Below are 21,547 nucleotides of genomic sequence, written 5' to 3' on the forward strand. Positions count from 1 at the left end.
AAGCTGTTGGTTGTATCCTTCAAAATCTGTCCAGCTGCAGCTGCCTAGAAGAAGAAAAATTATCGATACATATATACACCCAGTAGTGTCCAATTTGTCCCGAGGTAACATGCACTGTAACATGCATTTTAGCAAATTGAAACTCAAATGCTAAAACAGAAAAAAATGATAATAGAGATCTCCAGATCTTCAGCTGGCATCAGAGTGGCCAGCCAGCAAATTCAGTATAATGACCCTGTAAGCTATTAGTATAAATGATTAAAGTACATGTTGACTGTAAGTTTGTAAATTATAAACAAGCTAGTAATTTGTAAGTTCTCCATTAGTTGTTACAATGAAGTGCATTGGAATTTGTCTTTGCATGTACAGAGGTTACTGACACACTTTTATGTTATAGCGGAAACCACCATGTGCTACGTACAGTATAATAATTAGTAGGTGTTTGTTATTTTAACAGTAATCAGGTTCCATACACTGTATATGCATTGGTGGAGTATTAGCAAGTACTTTTGCATTGAAAAGGCCCCAGTTGAAAAGCAGCAATGCAACAGATCCAATTTACCTTACAACAAAACATGTACCTTTCTAAGACTGTCTGCCTTGATCCCAACCCTATTGCGATACCGCCAATCTTTTGCTGCTGGACCACGTCTACTCCGCAATGGTAGCTTTTGATATTTCTGGCATACTTTGAGTGCTTGCATTCTTGCTTGCTTCCTTACAGTGTTCCTTAGCTCTGGCCTAATAATCAAACCTCCACAGCTGGGAAGCTTCTCCTTTAAAAAGGTGATTATATCTTGAATCTTATTTCCTACTTCATGCAAGTCATCTGGATTAACACAACAATATGTCAAAGTTTCCAGGGCTTTTAAACCAATTCTAGCACACTCTCCCTCTTGCTTTAGTGAACAGGAATAGGTCTGTAAATGATGCGGAATCCTAGTAAAATATATAATGAATTTTATATGATACATACCTTTTTTGCTGGTATCTCTTCATTATGACCATCCATTGGAGGAGGTAGTTCACTGATGTCATCATTGCTACCATCAACATTACTGTCATGAAGTGCAGTGTCTTGATCTACACTGGGAGAAAAGTAGTTGTTCAGTGCAGCTTGGTCAGTGCTTAAGTATGCACTCTTGGTGTATCAGTCAGGTAGACGATCCCAGTTCCACTGTGGATAAAGTTCAAATATGCAAAAGAAGTGCTTGCATGGTAAGTTCCATTCTGTCCAGTCACGACAAGTGCATGAAGGATCCTCAAAGAAAACAGTATGGTGTTTTTCACTGAAACCTTTAACTTCAAACTTGCCTGTTGTTTCATCAAGCACAGTTGCATCTGAGGAAATATACGTACTTTAAGGCTTTAGAGCGTCTTTCTAAGCAATGCAAAATAACAGATCGAGGTCTTCCTTGTAGGTAACTGGGCACAAAGCTTTTGTAAGTACGATACATGTCACTTTGCTTGTAATTCAAGAATAGATACTTCTGATAGCTGTCAGGAAGAAACTTCTCTACAATGAGAGCAGACAATGTCATATTCTTGTTGTGAGGAAGGTAATTATATTTCAACACTTTGTTCAAAGCTTCAGTACCATTATTGGCATTAACAGCAGCATGGAGATCTCTATCACGATATGCTCTACTTTTTGTCCATTGATAGTGTGTTCCCAAAATATTCGTGTGGATTCCTGTCAAAATAAATGTGATCCTATATAATTATTACAGAAACTATGAAAAGGTCAGTGATCAAAAGTATAATACCGTACAGAGGGAAACTTTGGCGGGGGGGAACTTTCACAAATTTGGCAATTTGCTACAAATCTGTCAAAGTTTAACCCTCCAATTACTCAGATTAGCATCTTTATAGCTAAACATTTTGTCAAAGTTTAGGTACGATTTCAAGCAATGAAGAAGGGTAGTAACAGGTTGCAGTATACTGTATAGAGGGAAACTTTGGTAGGGGTGAATAGCTGCATTTGGCAACACCAAAATTAATGCTAACTACAGTTGATTATTTAATTAGCTTCAGTTTATAACACACACATTAGTAACAGGGATCCATGCATCTGAAAAATCATCAGAGAAAGACTGTTGAGTGGTAAGTAGTGCATGTCTGTCAGACTGATTGCAATAATTAGTAGCATTGGTTGCAACAATGAAATTAACTGACAATGAATTCACTAAAGGACATGGCTGTCTGTCTATGAATATACCCAAGAATTTCCCCTGTGTACATAGTGGTGCATGCCATTAATAAAACAGTACTTGACCCATATATATTACTGATACACATTGCTTGATACAATTTTACAGTTTGGTATAGCTAAATACTCCATGCAAAATATGTCTAGGAAATATCACATTATGCATTTCATGGCTAGTTCCATTTGAAAGTGCACCATGCATGCATGTTTTGAAACCATGACTTCCGTAAAGTAAAGACTTTGTCTGGCATACAGTTTTACTGACATTTCCAGTAGCTATAGCTATAGGTTTTGTCTGTCTGAGACTACCACATATGCTGTACAGCTAATGAGATAATATAAACACTAGATACAATAGCAAGAGTTAGCTATTTAAAATAAACCCACATCAAGCTTCTTGTTAACAGACGACCTCGTACCAAAATAGCTATTGGTCTGTTGCTTGTGATCTTCCAAAGTCTCCTCTAGATTCGTTACAAATCCTGTGTAATAGTTAGGCCCAGAACTAGCCAGACCATCACTCCACGTACATCATTTCAGGACTTCAGATCGAGTGAATATAGTGAACCCCTTATCAAAAAAAAAAAAAAAGAAAGGATTGTGGGAAACGCTTAGGCCACTCCAATTGGTATTTATGTTTCTGGTCCCTTAAGATTAAATTTTAGATGCGGGCGGGCGGAATTCAGCAACAAAGCAACAAAATTATGAAGAAGTAGCTATTGTATACTACAATAAACATTTCACCATTATCATGTTGTGTAAAATATTAGGTACAGGTGTAAGTGACTTCATAGATACAAAACTTAATAATAACTCGTAGGATACAACAGTACAGTATGAGTACATCATGATTTTTGAATTTTGGGTTGTTTACAGTCAGCACATTGGGGATAATAATCCTTTTCATTCCATTCAATATCTTTTGCACAGTATACACAAATTGGTGGATACTTTGCAGCATAATACAATTGGTTCACCACAAGCTATATCTCTTGCATAAACATTAAGTCCCTCTGGTAACTCGAGATCACTCATTGATGCACCACATGTAAAAGTGTAATCTTTTACAGCTCTTTCAAGCTGTAAACGTTGGGCTCTTTTAAGCTTATGTTGAGAATAGAGCAATCTCCAGCTGTCACATTCCTCACACTGCAGCATCATATCAACATTCCTTACATGAGTTAAGTTTGATGCAAATGGCAATGTTTTCCTACGTTTATTCGGCTTTTTCAAGCTAGGGCAATGTTCCTCACTAGTATCTGTTCCATATACATCAGAAAAGCACCTATAGTGACCTTCTTCTCCAGGTACTGGGTCTGGTATGAAGTTGATAGATTGAAATATTTCTGTGGGCAATTTTGGAGGCTTGCAAATACAGCATGAAATGGATCCACATTTTTTAATTTGAAACATATACTTCCGTGTCCTGCAGCAGTGGTCTATAAATGCTTTAAGTTGAGGCTTTTTGTCCAAGGCTTCTTTCTGCAATGTTACGCCAGATGACAAACTGTCATCAATAGTATGTAAATATGACCACATTAATTCAATTTCGTCATCACTTTCTGTACTAACAACTTTTATTTTTTCATCTTTTAGCTGTAGTCTTTCCATAATTTGTGTTAAAAGAACTCTGGTATGTGAAATACTATCACTCACATCTTTGGAAAAACCTGGTATTTTTTTAGCTGTATCTCGTAACTGTTTTAGATTATTACACTTTTTGACTTCATCCTCAAAATGGTCATCCAACTTCTCTCTCATGAGTCCTACACATTGTAAACCCAAGTTAAGAGTGGACATAATACGCTCCACTGGATTTCGCCAAGAATGGCATGGAGCAGTGCGAGCAGCACAAACAAAGTCTAAGTCAAACTTTAAAAATAATGAAATTAGAGCTACCTGCACTGATAAATAAGTTACTCGATGATCTGGCCCACCATCCGTATACACTAGTAAAATATGTTTGTTTTCTACTTGACTATCCAAAATGCACGATAGTTCTGTTGCATGACGCATAGGAGAGGAAGGCTCAAATGCACATTCTTTCAGCGATACATTAACTTGTCCTCGGTACCAAGAACCAGAAAACTCATCAGGTATATTATTGATGAGAACCACACTTGGTATAATACCAAATTTCGTAAAATCGTGGTCACCTACTTCAAAGCTTGCTCCTACTTTGACAAGTACTCTTCTCCCCCTTTCGGCTGCTGTGACTGGAAACCCAGGTTCCCCTATTTTTATTTTGTGTTTATCATCTAAGCATGCCATTGTAGTAACTGATTTAAATTTACTGGCAAATTCACGAAAATATCTGAACAGTGCAGCTGCATAATGTTCATCTGGATGGGTTTTTCTAAATTGCCTTGCTTGCATCATAAAGCGAACTTTCAGCTGACCTGTATAATGCATTGCAGTCTTATATTTGGGGTTTTTAGGCCAAAATTGTAAATGTAACCACTCTTCGCATGGTACTGCAGTCCCTTCTGGGCATCTAGCTTGTACTTGTTCTTTGAAATCTCGTATGGATATAGCAGTTGACAAATGAGTAATTTGCAAGTGTCTGCGATCATCAACTGCAGCACCTATCCCTTCATCTAAAAACCTTTTAGCTTCTTTCCAAAAATATTCATATTTTGTCTTTTGCTCACGATGTTTAACTTCACGTAAGTCAACAATAGTTTTAGGATCATCAGGCTCCATAAAAAGTAATTCCGTTACTCTAGCATCTACCTCTGCTTCATTGAGGCAATTGGCTGCTGAAGAGTCGCCCGTTAATTCATGATAAAAATGTCTAAGTACTGATGGTTTCACAGAAGGGGCAACTCTGCCAAACTTTGAGTACAACTCTTTTCGCATAGCTCGGGTGTGAAACACTGGAAAATTTGGTCGAATGGACTCAATGACTGGTTGACTACTGCCAAAGGCGTCTTCAGTTTTTTCTGCATTTGGTACTCGCCAAATAAAATGTAGGTTTCCCTTATTGTTTCCAGGTGAATATGTACACATTACAATTGGATAATGAAGGCCATTATTGCCTAACAATTGCAAATAATCATACCTCTTTTTTGAATCTGTGTCAAGGAAGTCGTTTAGAAACAAATACTCATAATCTCCCATGGTACAAAGTATGGTATCAAGGTTTTTTAACAATGGAAGTAATAACGTAGTAGATTTGATGTATTTAACTGAAACTGCATCTCCCATTATTCTTACAGGTACACTTGATGAATGCCTCAAAGCAGCTTTTTTATTCTGCTTTTCAAGGTAGACAGTATACTGATGCATGGACCCAGTAAGCTCTTCAACATCATGATGAAACTTTTTCCACTGCTCTTTTTTCCAGTAACTTGCTTGCAGTATTGAAAATAAAGAACTAACAAGTGGTTTTAAATAATCTGACGACATATTTGTTATTGTTCTTTTTCTATGTTTTGATTTTTCTGGTATATTGTAACCAATAAATTTGGAAAAAACTTCTGGAATGGGACACTGTTGCAACTTTATTGTATCATGGTGTCCGTCAATGTACCACAAAAGATCACACAGTGTTCTTACTAAGTTAACACCTAACGTATTAGCCTCAGAGGTAAAATAGAGATTGTTGTGGTCTAAGTAATCAACAAGGTCATTGAATAGTTCATCCTTTTTAGTGTGACGTGGCTTTTTATTGATTTTTGCTGCAATAGCCTTTGACTGTGCATCATTATTGTAAATGCATTCTTAGCTGGCACTGGCGTGGATGGTGCCAACATCACACAATACTTCAGATACGCACCAAACATTTGTACAGCCCTATCCAAGTTTACTGATACCTCTATTAAATCCATGAACTCTTTGGACTTTCCAATGAAAACACTAGCAAGTGTAATTATTTGTTCTTGGCTTCCACTTGGTCCTTCATCACACTTCATTATCACTTCTGCTTGCAGCTTATCTTCGTAAAACCCCAAAACGGTATACCCTGGAGGTTCTAAAGGCATTACGGTCCAAGGCAGAATGATTCTGCTGGTACCCCGGTTTATAACTGTACAATTCACCAAAGTCATTGAACTAAAAAAAGCAACAACAGTGTTTTATAGCTACAACATATAACATGTACAAATACCTGTACTATAAATACTTACCAACTACAGAGAAACAATGATAAAACGAAATAGAGATGATTGAAACGGATACAATTCACGAAGAAAGAAGCCATGCCACGTAATCACGTGATATATGCGCATGCGTGTTGTTGTATTTCTGAAATTAACCATTTTGCAAAACTTGATGCGGGCGGTGGACCAGAAACATAATTACCAATTGGAGTGGCCTTATGTTGTTTCTACTGTGGACTGTTTCCTCTCGTTTTCTCCGCTACTATGTTAAAATGCTGTTGTACCGTGGCATAATACTGGATTGTATGATAACGGTACCACTCAAGGCTAGTCGCTGCGTTTCTTTGTATGTTATTTCGTCGTGGTGTTCTTTATTTAGAAACGGATAATAATGTCGTCCTCTAAAGACACTGACGCAGCCAGCATGGACACCACTTCTAGCTTAAAGCGTAACAGACCAGGCGATTCTCCACAATACTCGTCTCAGCCAAAGAAAACCAAGAAGAAAGGTGGGTGTATTTGTCCAATCTGTTTAGAAGTAATACAAGATTCCAGTAAGTCTAAGAAGGGTCATGATTCTATTTTCTGTGAAGGCCAGTGCAACTCCTGGTTGCATAGAGGTTGCGCAGGTCTTCCCAAATCTGTGTTTACCAGTTTACTAGATTCCTCTGATCCATTTTACTGTCCACATTGCCAACTAAAGGAACACTCCTCAACCATTTTAGATCTGAAAGCCACAATTGCTTCACTCACCAAATCTATTACAGCTCTCCAGACCTCTGTCAAGTCATTGGAGCCTACTTTGGAGCCTGTATCAATGCCTGATGGATCAACCTCTGCAAACTCTCAACCTAAGCCTGCAAATGTCACCCTCACTAATAAACCACCATCTACTGCTAGTTATGAGGATAAGAAGTTCAATGTTGTCATGTACGGTATTAAAGAAAGCCCACCCAAAACATCTAAATCTGACCGTCTGGAAAATGATTTACAATCAATCACCAATGAATTTGCTAAAGTTGACTTATCGATCCAGGCCAGTTCAGTCAAGGATTGCTTCCGTTTGGGCAGATACAAATCTGATGCTTCACGCCCCAGGCCAATTCTTATTAAATTTCTACGATCCACAGAAGCCACCATGGCTTTAACCAAAATTGCCTCATTCCAAGCTCCAGTATGAATCAAACCTGACATGACGCCGGAAGAAAGGAAAGCTGAATCTGCATTGCTTAAAGAAAGATGGACATTGATGCAATTAGGCTTTGACAAGAAAAGAATTAAAATTAGAAACAAAAGCATTTTTATCGACAACAAACTCTATGGACAATACCAAAATTCTGAACTATGCCGTTCTGATTATAATCCCCCACTCCCTCTAATGACATCTACAAATCAGCAATCTTCTTCTGCAGCACCTACAACAAATCAATGACTACTCAGCTGTTATTATATGAACATAAGAAGTATAGTTAACAAATTATCCTCGTTTCAAACTTTGATTTATTCCCATAATTTTGACTTTGTAGCTATTACTGAGACATGGCTATCCAGCAATATATTTGACAACGAAATTTTACCTACTAACTATACTATATATCGTAATGATCGTGGCTCAAGAGGTGGTGGTGTCCTTGCAGTGCGGGATAACATTGTTAGTAAAGTCCTCCCCTCCCCGACCAATATTGAGATGCTAACTGTTGAAGTGGAACTCCCACAAACACTTATCCTATGTATTGTGTACTTACCTCCTAATCCTAATGTATCACTGATCCAATCTGTATCAAGTTATCTCTACCAGTTTCAACAGTCCTCTAACATTGTACTACTAGGTGACTTCAACTTGCCTGACATTGACTGGGATACTCTCTGTGGTAGCACTATTGCTGCTGAAGCATTTTGTGACACATGTTTTGAAAATAATTTATCACAGTTAATATCCTGCTCAACTCATATCCATGGCAACACTTTGGACCTCATCCTTACTAACAATGATGACCTAATAGACAGCATTTCAGTAAGTGATATTGACAACCTATGTATCAAATCTGATCACTATGCTATCACTTTTGAATTATCATTTGTTCAACCTCAGCCAACTGAAAATATTTCTCAACATATTTATTTCTCTAAAGCTGATTTTCATGGAATGAATTCCTATATATCCAAATCTATGATCGTCAACTGTTTGTTCCTATCTGATGTTGAAGCTACATGGGATATGATTAAGTCTATTATTCACGAAGCCATGATGTTATTTATTCCCAAAATACAAATCCGTTCTAAACAATACCCCAAGTGGTTTAGCAGAGATCTACGACATCAATTGAAGTGTTTGCATACCCTGAGAAGAAAGCACAAGTGTTCACCTTCTGAACACAATGCAAGTCGACTAAATCATGCTGAAGAAATGTTCCAACAAAGTGCAGCTGCTGCTAAGTCCAACTACGAAACTGCACTCATTACCAACTATGCCAATTCTTCTAATCTTGCAATATACCATTACATAAGAAGTTTTACAAAGTCAGCCACAATCCCACCCACCATCTACCTTGATGCTACCTCAGCTAACAGCAACATCTCTAGAGTAAATCTTTTTAATCAATATTTCTATTCGGTTTTTACTCCACCTTCTACAACTCCACATTATGCGAATGCAACTTCACATTCTAATGAAATGAACTCACTGGCCTTTACTGAAGAAGACGTGTATTCAGTTTTAAGTCAGCTTGATCCCAACAAAGCTACAGGAATTGACTCTATTAGCCCCAAAATTCTCAAATATTGTGCTCCATCACTCACCCATCCATTATGCCACCTGTTCAACTTAAGTTTGGCATTTGGTGTTATCCCCCAAGAATGGAAAGTTCATCTAGTGGTACCAGTCTACAAATCAGCTGATCGATCATCCGTAAAGAATTACAGACCTATTTCCCTTCTATGTAACACATCAAAAGTTTTAGAAACTCTTATCTACAACAAAATCATTGATCATGTACTTAATAATGTTACTACCTGTCAGTTTGGATTCTTGCCTGGTGGGTCCACCACCCAACAACTTTTGCTATATTTGAACAATATTTTCAAAGCTACTTCCCAAGGTTACCAAATTGACTCTATTTATCTAGATTTTCGTAAGGCTTTTGATAGTGTATCCCACAGCAAGCTCTTAGTTAAACTATCAAATTATGGAATAACTGGAAACCTCTGGAACTGGTTTAATAACTACCTACGTAATCGCTTTCAACATGTTAAAGTCTGCAATATTATTTCTGATCCATTGCCAGTATTATCTGGTGTTCCCCAGGGCAGCATCCTTGGCCCCCTGCTGTTTCTAATGTATATAAATGATCTAACACTAGCTACACAGTTTTCTAATCTATTTTTGTTTGCTGATGACACCAAGCTTTATAAAATAATTCTTCACCCCCCTGATCATACTGATTTACAACAGGATCTAGACCAGCTATATATCTGGAGCATCGACTCTGACTTATTTTTTGGCATCAGTAAATGTATCTACTTGAGTTTTACAACAAGACACCTACTTCCTATTCACTTGATGGTAACACACTTCCTCGGCTGCACAGTCATCGTGATTTGGGTATACAAATTTCTGACAACCTCTCCTGGGAGAATCATTACAAACATATAACTTCCAAGGCTTATAGATATCTCGGCCTCCTAAGGCGTGCTTTTAGTAACTGTCACTCTGTTAAAGCCAAAAAAACTCTATACATAACTCTTGTTCGATCTCAGTTAACTTATTGCTCTCAGCTGTGGAATCCGTACTTGATCAAGGACACTATTACCCTAGAAAAGATTCAGCGACAAGCAACTAAATTCATCCTTAAAGACTATGAATCTAGCTATCATACTCGTCTCCTCAAACTAGATCTATTGCCTTTAATGTATACACTGGATTTCTATGACATCATGTTTTTCATCAAAGCTCTAAAGCAGCCTTCCAACCATTTTAATATATATGATCATGTTTCTTTTAGCACTGCAAACACCAGATCATCCTCTAATAATAAACTCAACCATGTCTATACTTCTAACAATTACACCAGGAACTTCTATTTCAACAGAATATCAAGACTGTGGAATAAATTACCATCCATTGATCTAAGCCAGCCACTATCAGTCATTAAAGTCAACATGTACAAGTATCTACATCAACACTTCACACTTCATTTTTCAGCTGACAATCCTTGTACGTATCATTTTTGTTGCAGATGTAGTAATTGTTATAACGTAGGTTTATCTAGCAATTTCTCGGTACTTTAGTTTTGTAATTAAGTAAATTAAGTTTTAACTTTTTCGGGCTGCCAACACAGGTTGTTGGTTGACCCTCAATACGTTTACTGTATTGTAAAGTATTAATAATAAGACACACGGTAGTGTGTCGTGCGGCCCAAGAAGCTGGCGCGCATCACCCGTGAGTATATTGACAGGAAGAACTAAAACGCAATTTTCGCACCTCCGTAGCTGTGTGCTGCCTTAATGAAATAAGACGATTTCTGCTGTGGATACGCCCTCCAACTTCAGTACTCCACATTCCTAATTTGAGCGTAATCACTTCAAGCGTTCTCGAGATATGCGACTTCAAAAATTGGCTTAGTTTCTTTTTTTTCTTTTCTTCTTATTTTTCTTCCTCTTTTTGCACACTTACAAAAACTGTTATAAAACGCGAACGCCATATCCGATTGCCTTGAAATTTAGCACACAGAGGGGGGTACAACGGCGTATCTCGGTATCAACTTTGGCTGGAATACAATAAACAGGCAAAGAGTTATGAGCGATGATTCACGAAAAATAACACCAATATGTTGTCACGCCTACAGGGTAAACCGCTTATGGGAAGCTGAAAATCGGTGGGTGAATAGGTTAACTATTGAAACGCCTCAAACCTTTTGTGGTTTGAAAGAAATCGAGCTAAAAACCAGGAAGATACAACGAAAAAACCAACACTGTGTACCAATTGGGATTAGCTAATAAAAACGACTGCTTGCCACTCCTACCAGATAAACCGCTTGGGGTAATGCTTTGAAAATCGCTGTATAGATGGAGTAATCATCTTAGAAAGGCTCTTCAATCACGTGAGATACGAAATTGTTCGTTTGACGACGTGGAAACATATAAACGCTATCGCGTAGCTCTTTCGTGAGCCACGCCCACTCATCGCGTTACAAACATATGGTCAGCCACGCCCATTTATTAGTAAGTGCAGTATGTAGCACAAAACTGAGGGTATCTATGGTGAGGGGTAGCTACTGTTAGTAGGTGATGACCCTTTTTTTTTTTTGTCTTCAACCTTCAGCTAGGCTGAAGTTGCGTCTGGATCCACCCCTGTTTACTCAACACGAATCGAACGCTCAAAAAGGTAGTCTCGCTCGCTCGAGACTAGCCGAAACATAGTTCTTATCGCACTCTTCGGCTTTAATTAATCCGGGTCAGTGGGTCATCCGGGTCAGCAGTAGTGACCCGGTTTCAACGTTGGCGTATAAGCAGTAAATATTCAACCAGTAGTTAATTGATAATACCCAGGGGCGTAGCCAGCCAATATTTGATGGTTGGGCATAACATCAACTTAACTACACGCACAAGAAACATGCTCACTTTCATGCGAGACATTATCAAAGAAAAATATGAAAAGTGTATGCACATAAGGCCTAGCTACCTATGCTATAGTGTAAACAAATGCTGCTTGCATGCATGCAACATTTACTAGCTATGCTATTCTATTAAACTTGTAGGGCAGGCATCCACCGACGATCGTCGTAGTCGAGCATCACGTGACATCAAACTGCTGAACCTACGAGAACCAACAATGTAAACATTTCATCACATATTTACTACAATCAACTGGCAGTATAGCTTACAGACCAACCACTATGTAATGCTTTTCAAGTAAACGCCACATGGCCCCGAATGAAGGACAGGGGCGCTATAATGAGTCTCGTCACAAATATCAGCATGTCAAGAAAGCTTCGTCCCAGACTTATAGTAGCCAATGTACAGTTTGCATGAATCTGGTGTAAACCACTACTCGGTTAGACAAATTGTGCACGTGATACTTTATAATGACTTGACCTTTTCACCATTTCCATATGCCATTATTGCTATCTAGAAGAGTACGTTTACCCGTTTTCTTTCATCAGCAGTAAGTTAGGCTATACGGTACTTTCCTTAGGCCAACATTTATTAATTCCTTATTTCCCGTCACCCGCCCGCATACCCACTTTGCCTACCGCATTGGTAATTATTATTGCATTTAGAATTTATAACTATTTAGAAATAAGAAATGTTTCTGTGTAAAGATCGAAATACTCTAATAGAGCAGTCAGCCATACACTCAGTTATTCTACTACAACACATTTTAATGATATTTATTTGCTTGAAAGCATTTTTGAACTCCTTACCTTGTTGCTAAACGTCTTCCTAAGTGCTTACTTGTCTGGTATGCTTATGACAAGCTCTTAAACATCCATTGTAGCTAGCTAGAATGCTATTTTAGACTAGTTAACTTATGGACAGTTAAGGCTGACCAAAATAATAAAATTTTAGTTATTAATAATAATAACCACCCGCCCTCATTACCTGATTGCTCTCAAGGTGACGGGAAACAAGGAATCTTATTATGTTGGCCTTATCAAAAAATATGCTTGACAAGTCCACTGAAACGAAATCTTTTGCTGCCAGCACCATCCACACTGAATCCTACTAACGATTATCACTCACTGTGACTTAGAGATACAGTACCTTGTACAGTACCACGACTATAGTGTATAGTGTACCACGCTTCGACTCCGGGCTATTTTAAATTTCGAATTTAAATCGCGCCAAAGAACGTGGCACGTGCGTCTACCAAGGGATTTTCCGCGTAATGGATCACGTGATACACAATTTATCTCAATCCCTAGCTTCTTCGAAGTCATGGCTCAACAAATGAGGTACATTTTTACGCTTTACAGTATTAAAAAGGGTTGTTTTGTGTGCTGCTGTGAATCCTCGCGTGAATTTTAAACTGGCTACTTGTGATGGTTGGGCAAAAGTTTGTGATGGTTGGGCAAATTCCCGCCCATGCCCACCCTTGGCTACGCCACTGATAATACCACAATAAACAGTAACATTTATTGAACTGAGAGTTACAGTAAATTACCTCACATTGATAATTAAAGTAGCAAGTAAGATCATTAATTCCGTTGAAGACCACTACAGTAGAGGATCAATGAATCTCTTGCTTTATTAATCAATAATGTGATGTATGCAGGATTTGTTGGGAAGCATCATGTGGCTATACAGTGTGTGCCTTGAAATAAATTAACTCTTCAGGAAACTACATATAGATCACAGGGCGGATCCAGGACCTGGCAAGGGGAGGGGCACAAACTGGCAAGTTGTAGGTGGTTAGGGAAAGCAAGATCCTGTTGTTAGTTGCTGCATTTTTGAGCAGCAAATAATACACCTCTTAGTAGTATCTCACTGTTAATTTTTACCATTTAGGCCTTTGCAGATGGTTGTGAAGTCTTTGAAGCTGTTTAAAAGGCTTTGAATGTCTTAAATATCAGCAACACAATAATTATTTTTAGAGGCACTTAGTATGCACAAAGGTGCTGGGCGACAAATTTCATAGCTAGTTTGACTTTAGTTTGCTTTAGTTTCAGCTGAATTTGTAATAAATGCTAGTAAAATGTGCATATTTTTTCGTGAGTTTTATAAGCAGATCTCGACCTGGCATAGAGTTTGTATTTTAATCAGAAGTATAGCTCCTTCACAAGGTGGGGGGCATCTGCGCCATCCTGGATCCACCATTGGATCACAACTATCACAAGCAAGGCCAAATAAACTTAATGCTTAGTTCAGTATTCAAATACCACACTGTAACAATGATGGAGGGCAGACTTTTATTACTAGATAGCTTGCATGACTCAGAATGTAATTTCCTTAGCTAGTTACCAATGTTAAAAGGTGCTTATTGGCTGTATGCATTCAGCCACCAATGGTGTATTGATACAGTAAGAAAAATGGCGAATGGGAAACTACTTACGTGGATAAATGTAGACCTGCATGTAGGATAGCTATGTATAGTATATAGTAGCTATAGCTAGGCCTAAGTCATTAGACAAATATGCTCAATTTTTTCCCAAATTGTATTCTGGGATTTCCAACAATTTCATCTATTATGCTCTTCAGCGTTCTTATTATGCTTGCATTTTGCTCCTATGTAGGTTAAAAACATTTCTTACAATTATCTTGGAACATTTTACAGTGGAACCTCTCTTATCTGGACAGTCTGGTACATACTACTGTCAATATCTCGGAAATGTCTGTAACTAAGAATAACATACTAGTATGCTAAAATGATTAACTTACATGTAAATACAAGTAATGTTATTTCTATCAGTTAGTGGTGTGCAGTTTAATGGGCAGAGGGGGAAGGTACTACAGAGCATTCATGGTCACTCCCCTGGGCTGTAAAAATCCATTATCACCTAACAACTAAGTGGTAGTTATTATTAGTCGAATAATCAAGCTACTAAACAGGTAAACAGCAACCTTTAGGCTCCCTCCTTGTGCTTTCATCTAAACCAAACTTCATTATGGTCAATAAACTACAAGCCATGTGACTAATTTAGGCTGTCTGGACAATGGAGGTGCCTGGATAGTAGAGGTCCGGACAAGAGAGGTTCCACCGTAATCAGCAAATGCTCTATTAAAGTATTTTACTACAGAGTGACTGCTCTGTTAGAAAGTATTGATCTACTGTAAGGAACTGCATTTGAGTATATAGCCTGCATCAAACACAATGCAAGTATAATAAAAAGTATAATATAAGCTAGAGTGCTATACCAGTATAATGCTAGTATATTAGGTGGATATTTCAAACTATGGAGCTGAATTCCATGAAAACAGGTCGATACTCTTCAGTAGGAAGCTGCAAACCACAATAGAGCACTCAAATGCACTGCAGTCCTGCACATAGGGCAGTAGCCATGCTATGCTATAGTATATTATGCATGTAGTGACCTTTTGGATACAAATGTATACAATTTTTACCCAAAATGCACTATAACTGTTCACATGCACATTGTTTTTATATGAATGCACACACACACACACACACACACACACACACACACACACACACACACACACACATGCATTCAACAAAGAGTATCAAACATTTCATATGTACATAACAGGTAAATACTGTATTTCTGTCAAACTTGAGCACCCACAAGAGACTACTATCCAGATCTATTCATATGGTGTCCCAACCATGGAAAAAAGAATCCTGGACTTTTGCCACTGTTGTCTGGTTTGTCAAAGTACATCCATGCACCATCTAGTGCAACCAAGTCTCCAAACAAACATGTCATCTGGCTTGGGTCTAAATATACTTGTAATTCATAGTCATCATAGTATTTCAATATTGGAGAGAAATAAATGGTATTAGTACCATCGGTCAATCTTAAGTCAGCAAAAAGTGCATCATTCTTCATATTTATCCTAACAGTATCAAAAGGCAATTGTACACTGGAGTAGTTGCCAGTGTATGTGTCAGGATTAGTAGGAGCAGGAAACTGTAAAACAATTATTATAACACGTACGAGTTTATAAGCAATGTAATGAAAAGAAATAAATTTCATTTGTGCATTCAGATTAACATATTATTATGCATACATATTTTTTGTCATGTACCAAATGTGTGTTTTACGAGTATTACTTTAAACACCACAAATTTTGTACATAACATACATACAACTCTTCACTTTAAGCACCAGAAATTTTATACATGGCATACAGTTCAAGGGTATAATCAGGATTTGTAAAGTACATAGTTTCAAATTTGATCATGAGTCATAATGCAGGAGTCTATAGGGACACAACTTCCAGCTGCTGAAAGTTTTCTTGCATATCTTGAGATAATTATGGTAGCTGTATTATTAACTTTGGCATTCAGTGTAGCGAGGGATCTTGATCCAAACTATATTATTCAGATTCCCCAATAAAAAAGAGAAAACCTAATGGTGAAGAGTTCTGAAATATTCTTTGAAAATCTACAGTACATTAATTCCCTTCTTACCCCTGTAAAGAAGTAATCTAATGGGTCTCTATGGTTGTTCTATTGTGTACTTTTGATAATTAATTGACTGCTCTATTAGAGTATCCCAATTTTAAAAATATACCTTGGTTCTTACACCACTTCATTTACTTGGTAAACACTCCACTATTAACCGGCTCTTTCGTACAAACAACAATTTCCAATTGTACCTTGTAAAATTGATTTTAGTATATTCAATACACTCTATTCCACACACTAAGATTCAGTTGATATAATTCTTGGTCGTTATACATACACTATTTTGAGTCTTGTCGTCAGTTATCATTCACAACCAATGTAATGACTTATTTACAGCATGTGTATTTTTATGGTTATAAGATGACAGTGATGAATTACTGTTACCTTTCCTGCTTGAGCACCTAAAAACTCCTTGAAAGCTGGGATGATGGTTTTATAGGCAGCCTCTATATCACTCTCCAAGTTAACATTTGCATTAACTAGCACAACAATTCCTGCATGATGTGTGAAACATGGCATGTAAAATCACACAAATCTTAACTCCTGTAAAATGTTATGGTTTACTTTAAGCGCACATTAAGCAACTCACCCAGTCCAAGGTCAGGAGCAAAGCTAAACTGTGAGGAATATCCAAGAATACTTCCTGATTTGGTGCGTACAAGATAAGTATCAACAAACATCATCTCCCATGGAGTACCAAACAGTGACTTGCCATCATTATTCAAGTACACTATCAATAGAACAAACCTAAATAAAACACTGAATTGTTGTCTGGCTTAACTAGACCAGCCCAACCTTGTAAGTTTTTACAATAATAAGTGCATCTTAAACAAGGCAGATCATCACTTGATGTCAAAATTTAATCCCTATTATGTTTATAATTCAAACTAAATCAGAATGGCTAAAATAAGGATAAAATTTGCATCCTGGGTGAATTCCTCCTCCATGGATTTGTCAGCATACATGACCTACTCACAATGAGTATAGCATACTAACTTGGTGAACCCATCTCTCTGACTAAATGTGGTTCAAGTATTTTGCTAGCAGATCCAGTTGGGATATACACTGAGTTGAAAAAATCTGACAGCTATGATAGGTATAATAGTACAGAAGGATGTTGTAATAAAATTCGTGCTACATACCTTTAAGAGATCATTGATGGTGGAATACATTTGTCCGGCTGGAGCATTCCAGCCCAGATCAATCAGAGGTGCCTTTTCTCCTCCACCAATATAACCAGTAGCCATTTTAGACACAATGCTATACAAAGTGCATTCAGGTACAGTGTTTAATAGATATAGATAAAATTGTACAAGATGCGATACACAGTATGTATAAATTCACAATATAATTATAATTTATTGTGATAAATGTACTCCTAATTACAGTTCACTTACTCATCACTAAATTCAAATCCAGTATTAGTCATTTCTAGTGGCTGCAAAATGTGTTTTTCAACATACGTCTCATATTTCATGCCAGGATAAACCTTCTGGATTATGCACTGACCCAACAGTGAATAAGCTAAGTTGCTACAAAAATATGAAGTTCAGAATAAAGTGTAGCAGGAAAAAAGTGTAGTAACTACAGTGCATACAGTACAGCAATAATAATTAATGCAATTTATTAACTTTAGGATTAACCTGTAGGAAGGTTTTGTCCATGATGGAAAGCTCCTGTAATACTTATGAAGTCTTTCAAGAATTTCTGTTGTCTTCAGTGGACAGATGTTGTTACCTACTGTACTATTATAGCAGGGAGACGAGAGGGGCAAACCAGACAGTTGTGAAGCTAGCTGTCTACAGCATTAAGATCAAATATAATAATACACATAATCAATTATTGGTATTTTATAATAAGTATGGTCAGACAATATGGTACGTAACAACTGTTACAATAATGCACATACACTGCACCTTAATGTAACAACATCATCTAATGTGTATGGATTTCTTAGAGAGAACTCAGGGCAGTAATGAGTTATGGGATCATCCAGTGATTTTACTCTTCCTTGTTCGTACAACTGGTATAGCATCAGTACCTACAAATTAGGTAAAAAGTACAAATTCTGTACATACAGTATTGCATGGAATCACAAACTCACAGTAAACACTTTAGTGACACTTGCTATACGGAAAATTGTGTAACCGTCCGGGGTAACTGTAGGAGTGGATACATTCTTTGTACCAAACCCTTTAGTCCACATCTTGTCCATGTAACGAATTCCAACAACTACACCAGGCTGCATGGGGTAAATTATTACTGTAATGATACCATAAGGTAGTAACTATGTATAATTCAGTTGCTATCATCTCTAACTATGAGCCAGTGTTGAACTATTAACAATGCTATTCTACACTGCTTACATGTGTACCTAATTTAACCCTTCTCCTTTGTCTGATTTCTATTTTATGTGTCCAATAACCATAGAAATCCCTATGTTATTAATTCAAATGCAGTATCTGTATCTTGCTGAATGATTGACTATAATGGACGAAGCTTTTAATTAATAAAGTACAGTAGAGTTGTATTAAATATAAAAGTTGGGTTTATAAGTAGAAATGTAATTTGTTTGAGTGAATTTCCTCAGTCTCTAGATCTGGCTAGTTCTGTGTCCTAGCAAACTAGAGAGTCTATAGAAAAGATGTACACACTGGAAACTAAGAGCCCAGCTTATGACCAAAGCCAATCCATGCACTCAATGCTTTTATAACACACAGTAACATACCACTTTAGAGGGACTGACAAGATCACCAAATATATTCTGTGCTGCTTGAATGGCATTACTGATACTATCAGGTAATGGTGATGGTAGTGGTTTTAGTGTGTTAGGATGAGGTGGACATGACACATTACTCATCTTAATGTTCTCCATCCACATCTATAATACAAACAAAATGATATTAAATGCTATCAACACTTTAACTTAATGATGGCTTCAACACATAAAACATTATTAGTACCTATAGTGATTTCAACACCTATTACATAATGACAACCAATGAAAATGTGTACTCTTAGGTAGTGGAGTTTATCAAGGGTAAATCCAAGGTACAATAAAAGGGCAGGTTATCATTAGATGTTGCATGCAGTGCAAAGGATAAACATTTGGTCATATAGCTAGCTACATTTTTTGCATTTTGAATAACAAATCAAATTCACGAAAACATTAAATTAAGTTGTTTTTTTTCTCAAAGTTTACTGATTGTATGGGAATGTAATAAACTTGCTAACCTAGAAAGAAGGCAGGGGGCTGATACAGACCAATCTCAATCTCAGGAGATGCCTAGAGGGGTTTAACTCTATCACTTCTTAAGATAACAGGATAGGAAATACTCTAATAGAGCATTCAGCTAAACAGGTAGGTGCATGTACAAATAATGAACTGCCCGCCTACCCGCATTAGTTTAGAGAATAGCTTTCCAACTTTCACTAGACTCTGGTTTATTACCTAGGGACTAGATCACCGCTAACGTTGTTCCTGTTCATAAAAAGGCGATAAACATCTTCCCTTCACTCATCAGCCTTACATCCATAATTGTCATTAAGGTGATGGAGAGAATTATTCCTAACAACCTAATTAGTGACACACACATGGCTTTCACAATAAGCATTCCACCGTCACCTTCTTCATCTCATCTGCTCATGATTGGGCAGCTTGCCTAGACAGATGTAATTCTGTTCACTGCCTTTTACTAAACCTTGAGAAGGCAATTGATTCTGTACCGCACAATCGACTTTTACTTATACTTGAGAATTTGGGTATTCATGGTAAGCTTCTATGCCCTCACATACAATCCATACAGTTACAAAACAACAATAATCACAAAACGAAACAGCATACACAATACAAATCCAAAATTAAACAACTGACAAATACGAATTGCATTTAGGCCTGCTCTTCGTTGTTTCTTCTTTTACTGTAACTACTTATATTTTGGACTGTATTTTGCAACTGTGTAGTTACTTGTGCTGTGTATAATTATGTTGTCTTTTTGTGTGGGGAGCACATTTGCAGGCTATAGGCCTTCTGTGCACCCATGTCTTTTGACAAAATTGATAATCTAAGCTGGTCTGAAACCTAACATCGGCCTAACTGCCAGGGAAACATTTATCATTGATTGCAACAGGGAGACTGTATGAAACTCAGGAGAGTCAATAATGGAAAAAACAGAAAGCTACAGTACATTCCAGATATACATGTACTCTAGCTAGAAGGATTTATCGAGGAGATCCTTATATAGATTAATTAATAATTAATGAAGGAGTGGCTAGGTGTAGTCACTGGAATCGTGTAGTATAGCTGATAACTAGTGATCTAGAAAAATAGAAAAGGTCATTTTACGTGGGTGGTAGAGATCGTGATTATCACACGAGCCATGCACAGTTATGTAACTACGTGTTACTGTTAGCCATAATACTCAGTCACTAACCGGGTCGAAGTCATATGCAGTATTTGCAGTTATCAGCAGCCAATACTCTACAAGGCTCTGGTAAGACCTCACCTTGAATATGCTAATGTTGTATGGGGACCCAATTATATTGGAGATTGTGACAGGATGGAGAGAGTGCAAAGAAGAGCCACTAAATGCGTTCAGGATCTGTCTAGTTTGGAGTATGATGAACGTCTGGTTACCCTCAAGCTTCCTACTTTGTCATATCGAAGGCATCGGGCTGACATGATTATGCTATATAATATCTTACAAGGGAATGTTAATCTTCAACCTGAATTATTTTTCCACCTGAATTTGTCAAGTGCAACAAGGGGACATGACTTCAAACTTTTTAAACCTCATGCCCAAAAGAATGTTCGAAGTAAATTCTTTTCAGTAAGAACCATCAATTCATGGAATAATTTACCCAATTATGTAGTGTCATCTAATTCTACTGACAACTTTAAAATTTTGATTGATAACTTTTATTCTTAATGTAATTGTTTATTGTAATGAGCAGGACTCACAGGCATAATGCCTTTTTCTCTGTATTTAATAATAATAATAATAATAAAATAATAGCAGACAAAGCGAAAACACCGTGAACAGTCGCATCATTGCCCACAGGAAATGCAGTTAATCAACTTAAATATATAAGCGCGCAGTTATGTATTTATTTAACAAAACGTGCATGTGATCATAGATATATGTAGTAATG

The 21,547-nt window shown here is 37.3% G+C and overlaps 2 protein-coding genes across 2 annotated transcripts; one reads left to right on the top strand and one right to left on the bottom strand.

Moving 5' to 3' along the window:
* Nucleotides 1-7,759: 7,759 nt before the first annotated feature.
* Nucleotides 7,760-8,877, top strand: LOC136253756 (uncharacterized). Its single transcript, XM_066046414.1, has 2 exons — nt 7,760-8,829; nt 8,874-8,877. The coding sequence occupies exons 1-2, from the start codon at nt 7,760-7,762 to the stop codon at nt 8,875-8,877; spliced, it is 1,074 nt and encodes a 357-aa protein (XP_065902486.1).
* Nucleotides 8,878-15,467: 6,590 nt separating this feature from the next.
* LOC136253757 (putative beta-lactamase-like 1) lies at nt 15,468-20,865 on the bottom strand. Its single transcript, XM_066046415.1, has 11 exons — nt 20,830-20,865; nt 19,125-19,277; nt 18,501-18,638; nt 18,313-18,437; nt 18,040-18,195; nt 17,794-17,928; nt 17,539-17,656; nt 17,393-17,483; nt 16,986-17,126; nt 16,781-16,890; nt 15,468-15,896 (listed from the first exon to the last, which is right to left on the bottom strand). The coding sequence occupies exons 2-11, from the start codon at nt 19,275-19,277 to the stop codon at nt 15,561-15,563; spliced, it is 1,503 nt and encodes a 500-aa protein (XP_065902487.1). The 5' UTR covers nt 20,830-20,865; the 3' UTR covers nt 15,468-15,560.
* Between the last annotated feature and the right edge of the window lie 682 nt (nt 20,866-21,547).

The sequence above is a fragment of the Dysidea avara genome, chromosome 4 (genome assembly GCF_963678975.1).
Source record: "Dysidea avara chromosome 4, odDysAvar1.4, whole genome shotgun sequence".
NCBI lineage: Eukaryota > Metazoa > Porifera > Demospongiae > Dictyoceratida > Dysideidae > Dysidea > Dysidea avara.

Excerpts from the sequence above, each read along its gene's own strand:
- LOC136253756 (XM_066046414.1), top strand. The coding sequence starts at position 7,760 with ATGAACATAAGAAGTATAGTTAACAAATTATCCTCGTTTCAAACTTTG.
- LOC136253757 (XM_066046415.1), bottom strand. The coding sequence starts at position 19,277 with ATGTGGATGGAGAACATTAAGATGAGTAATGTGTCATGTCCACCTCAT. Across the intron at positions 17,657-17,793 it reads GGATTTGAATTTAGTGATGA|CATTGTGTCTAAAATGGCTA; the intron begins GTAAGTGAACTG and ends CACTTTGTATAG. Across the intron at positions 15,897-16,780 it reads TAGGTGCTCAAGCAGGAAAG|TTTCCTGCTCCTACTAATCC; the intron begins GTAACAGTAATT and ends ATTGTTTTACAG.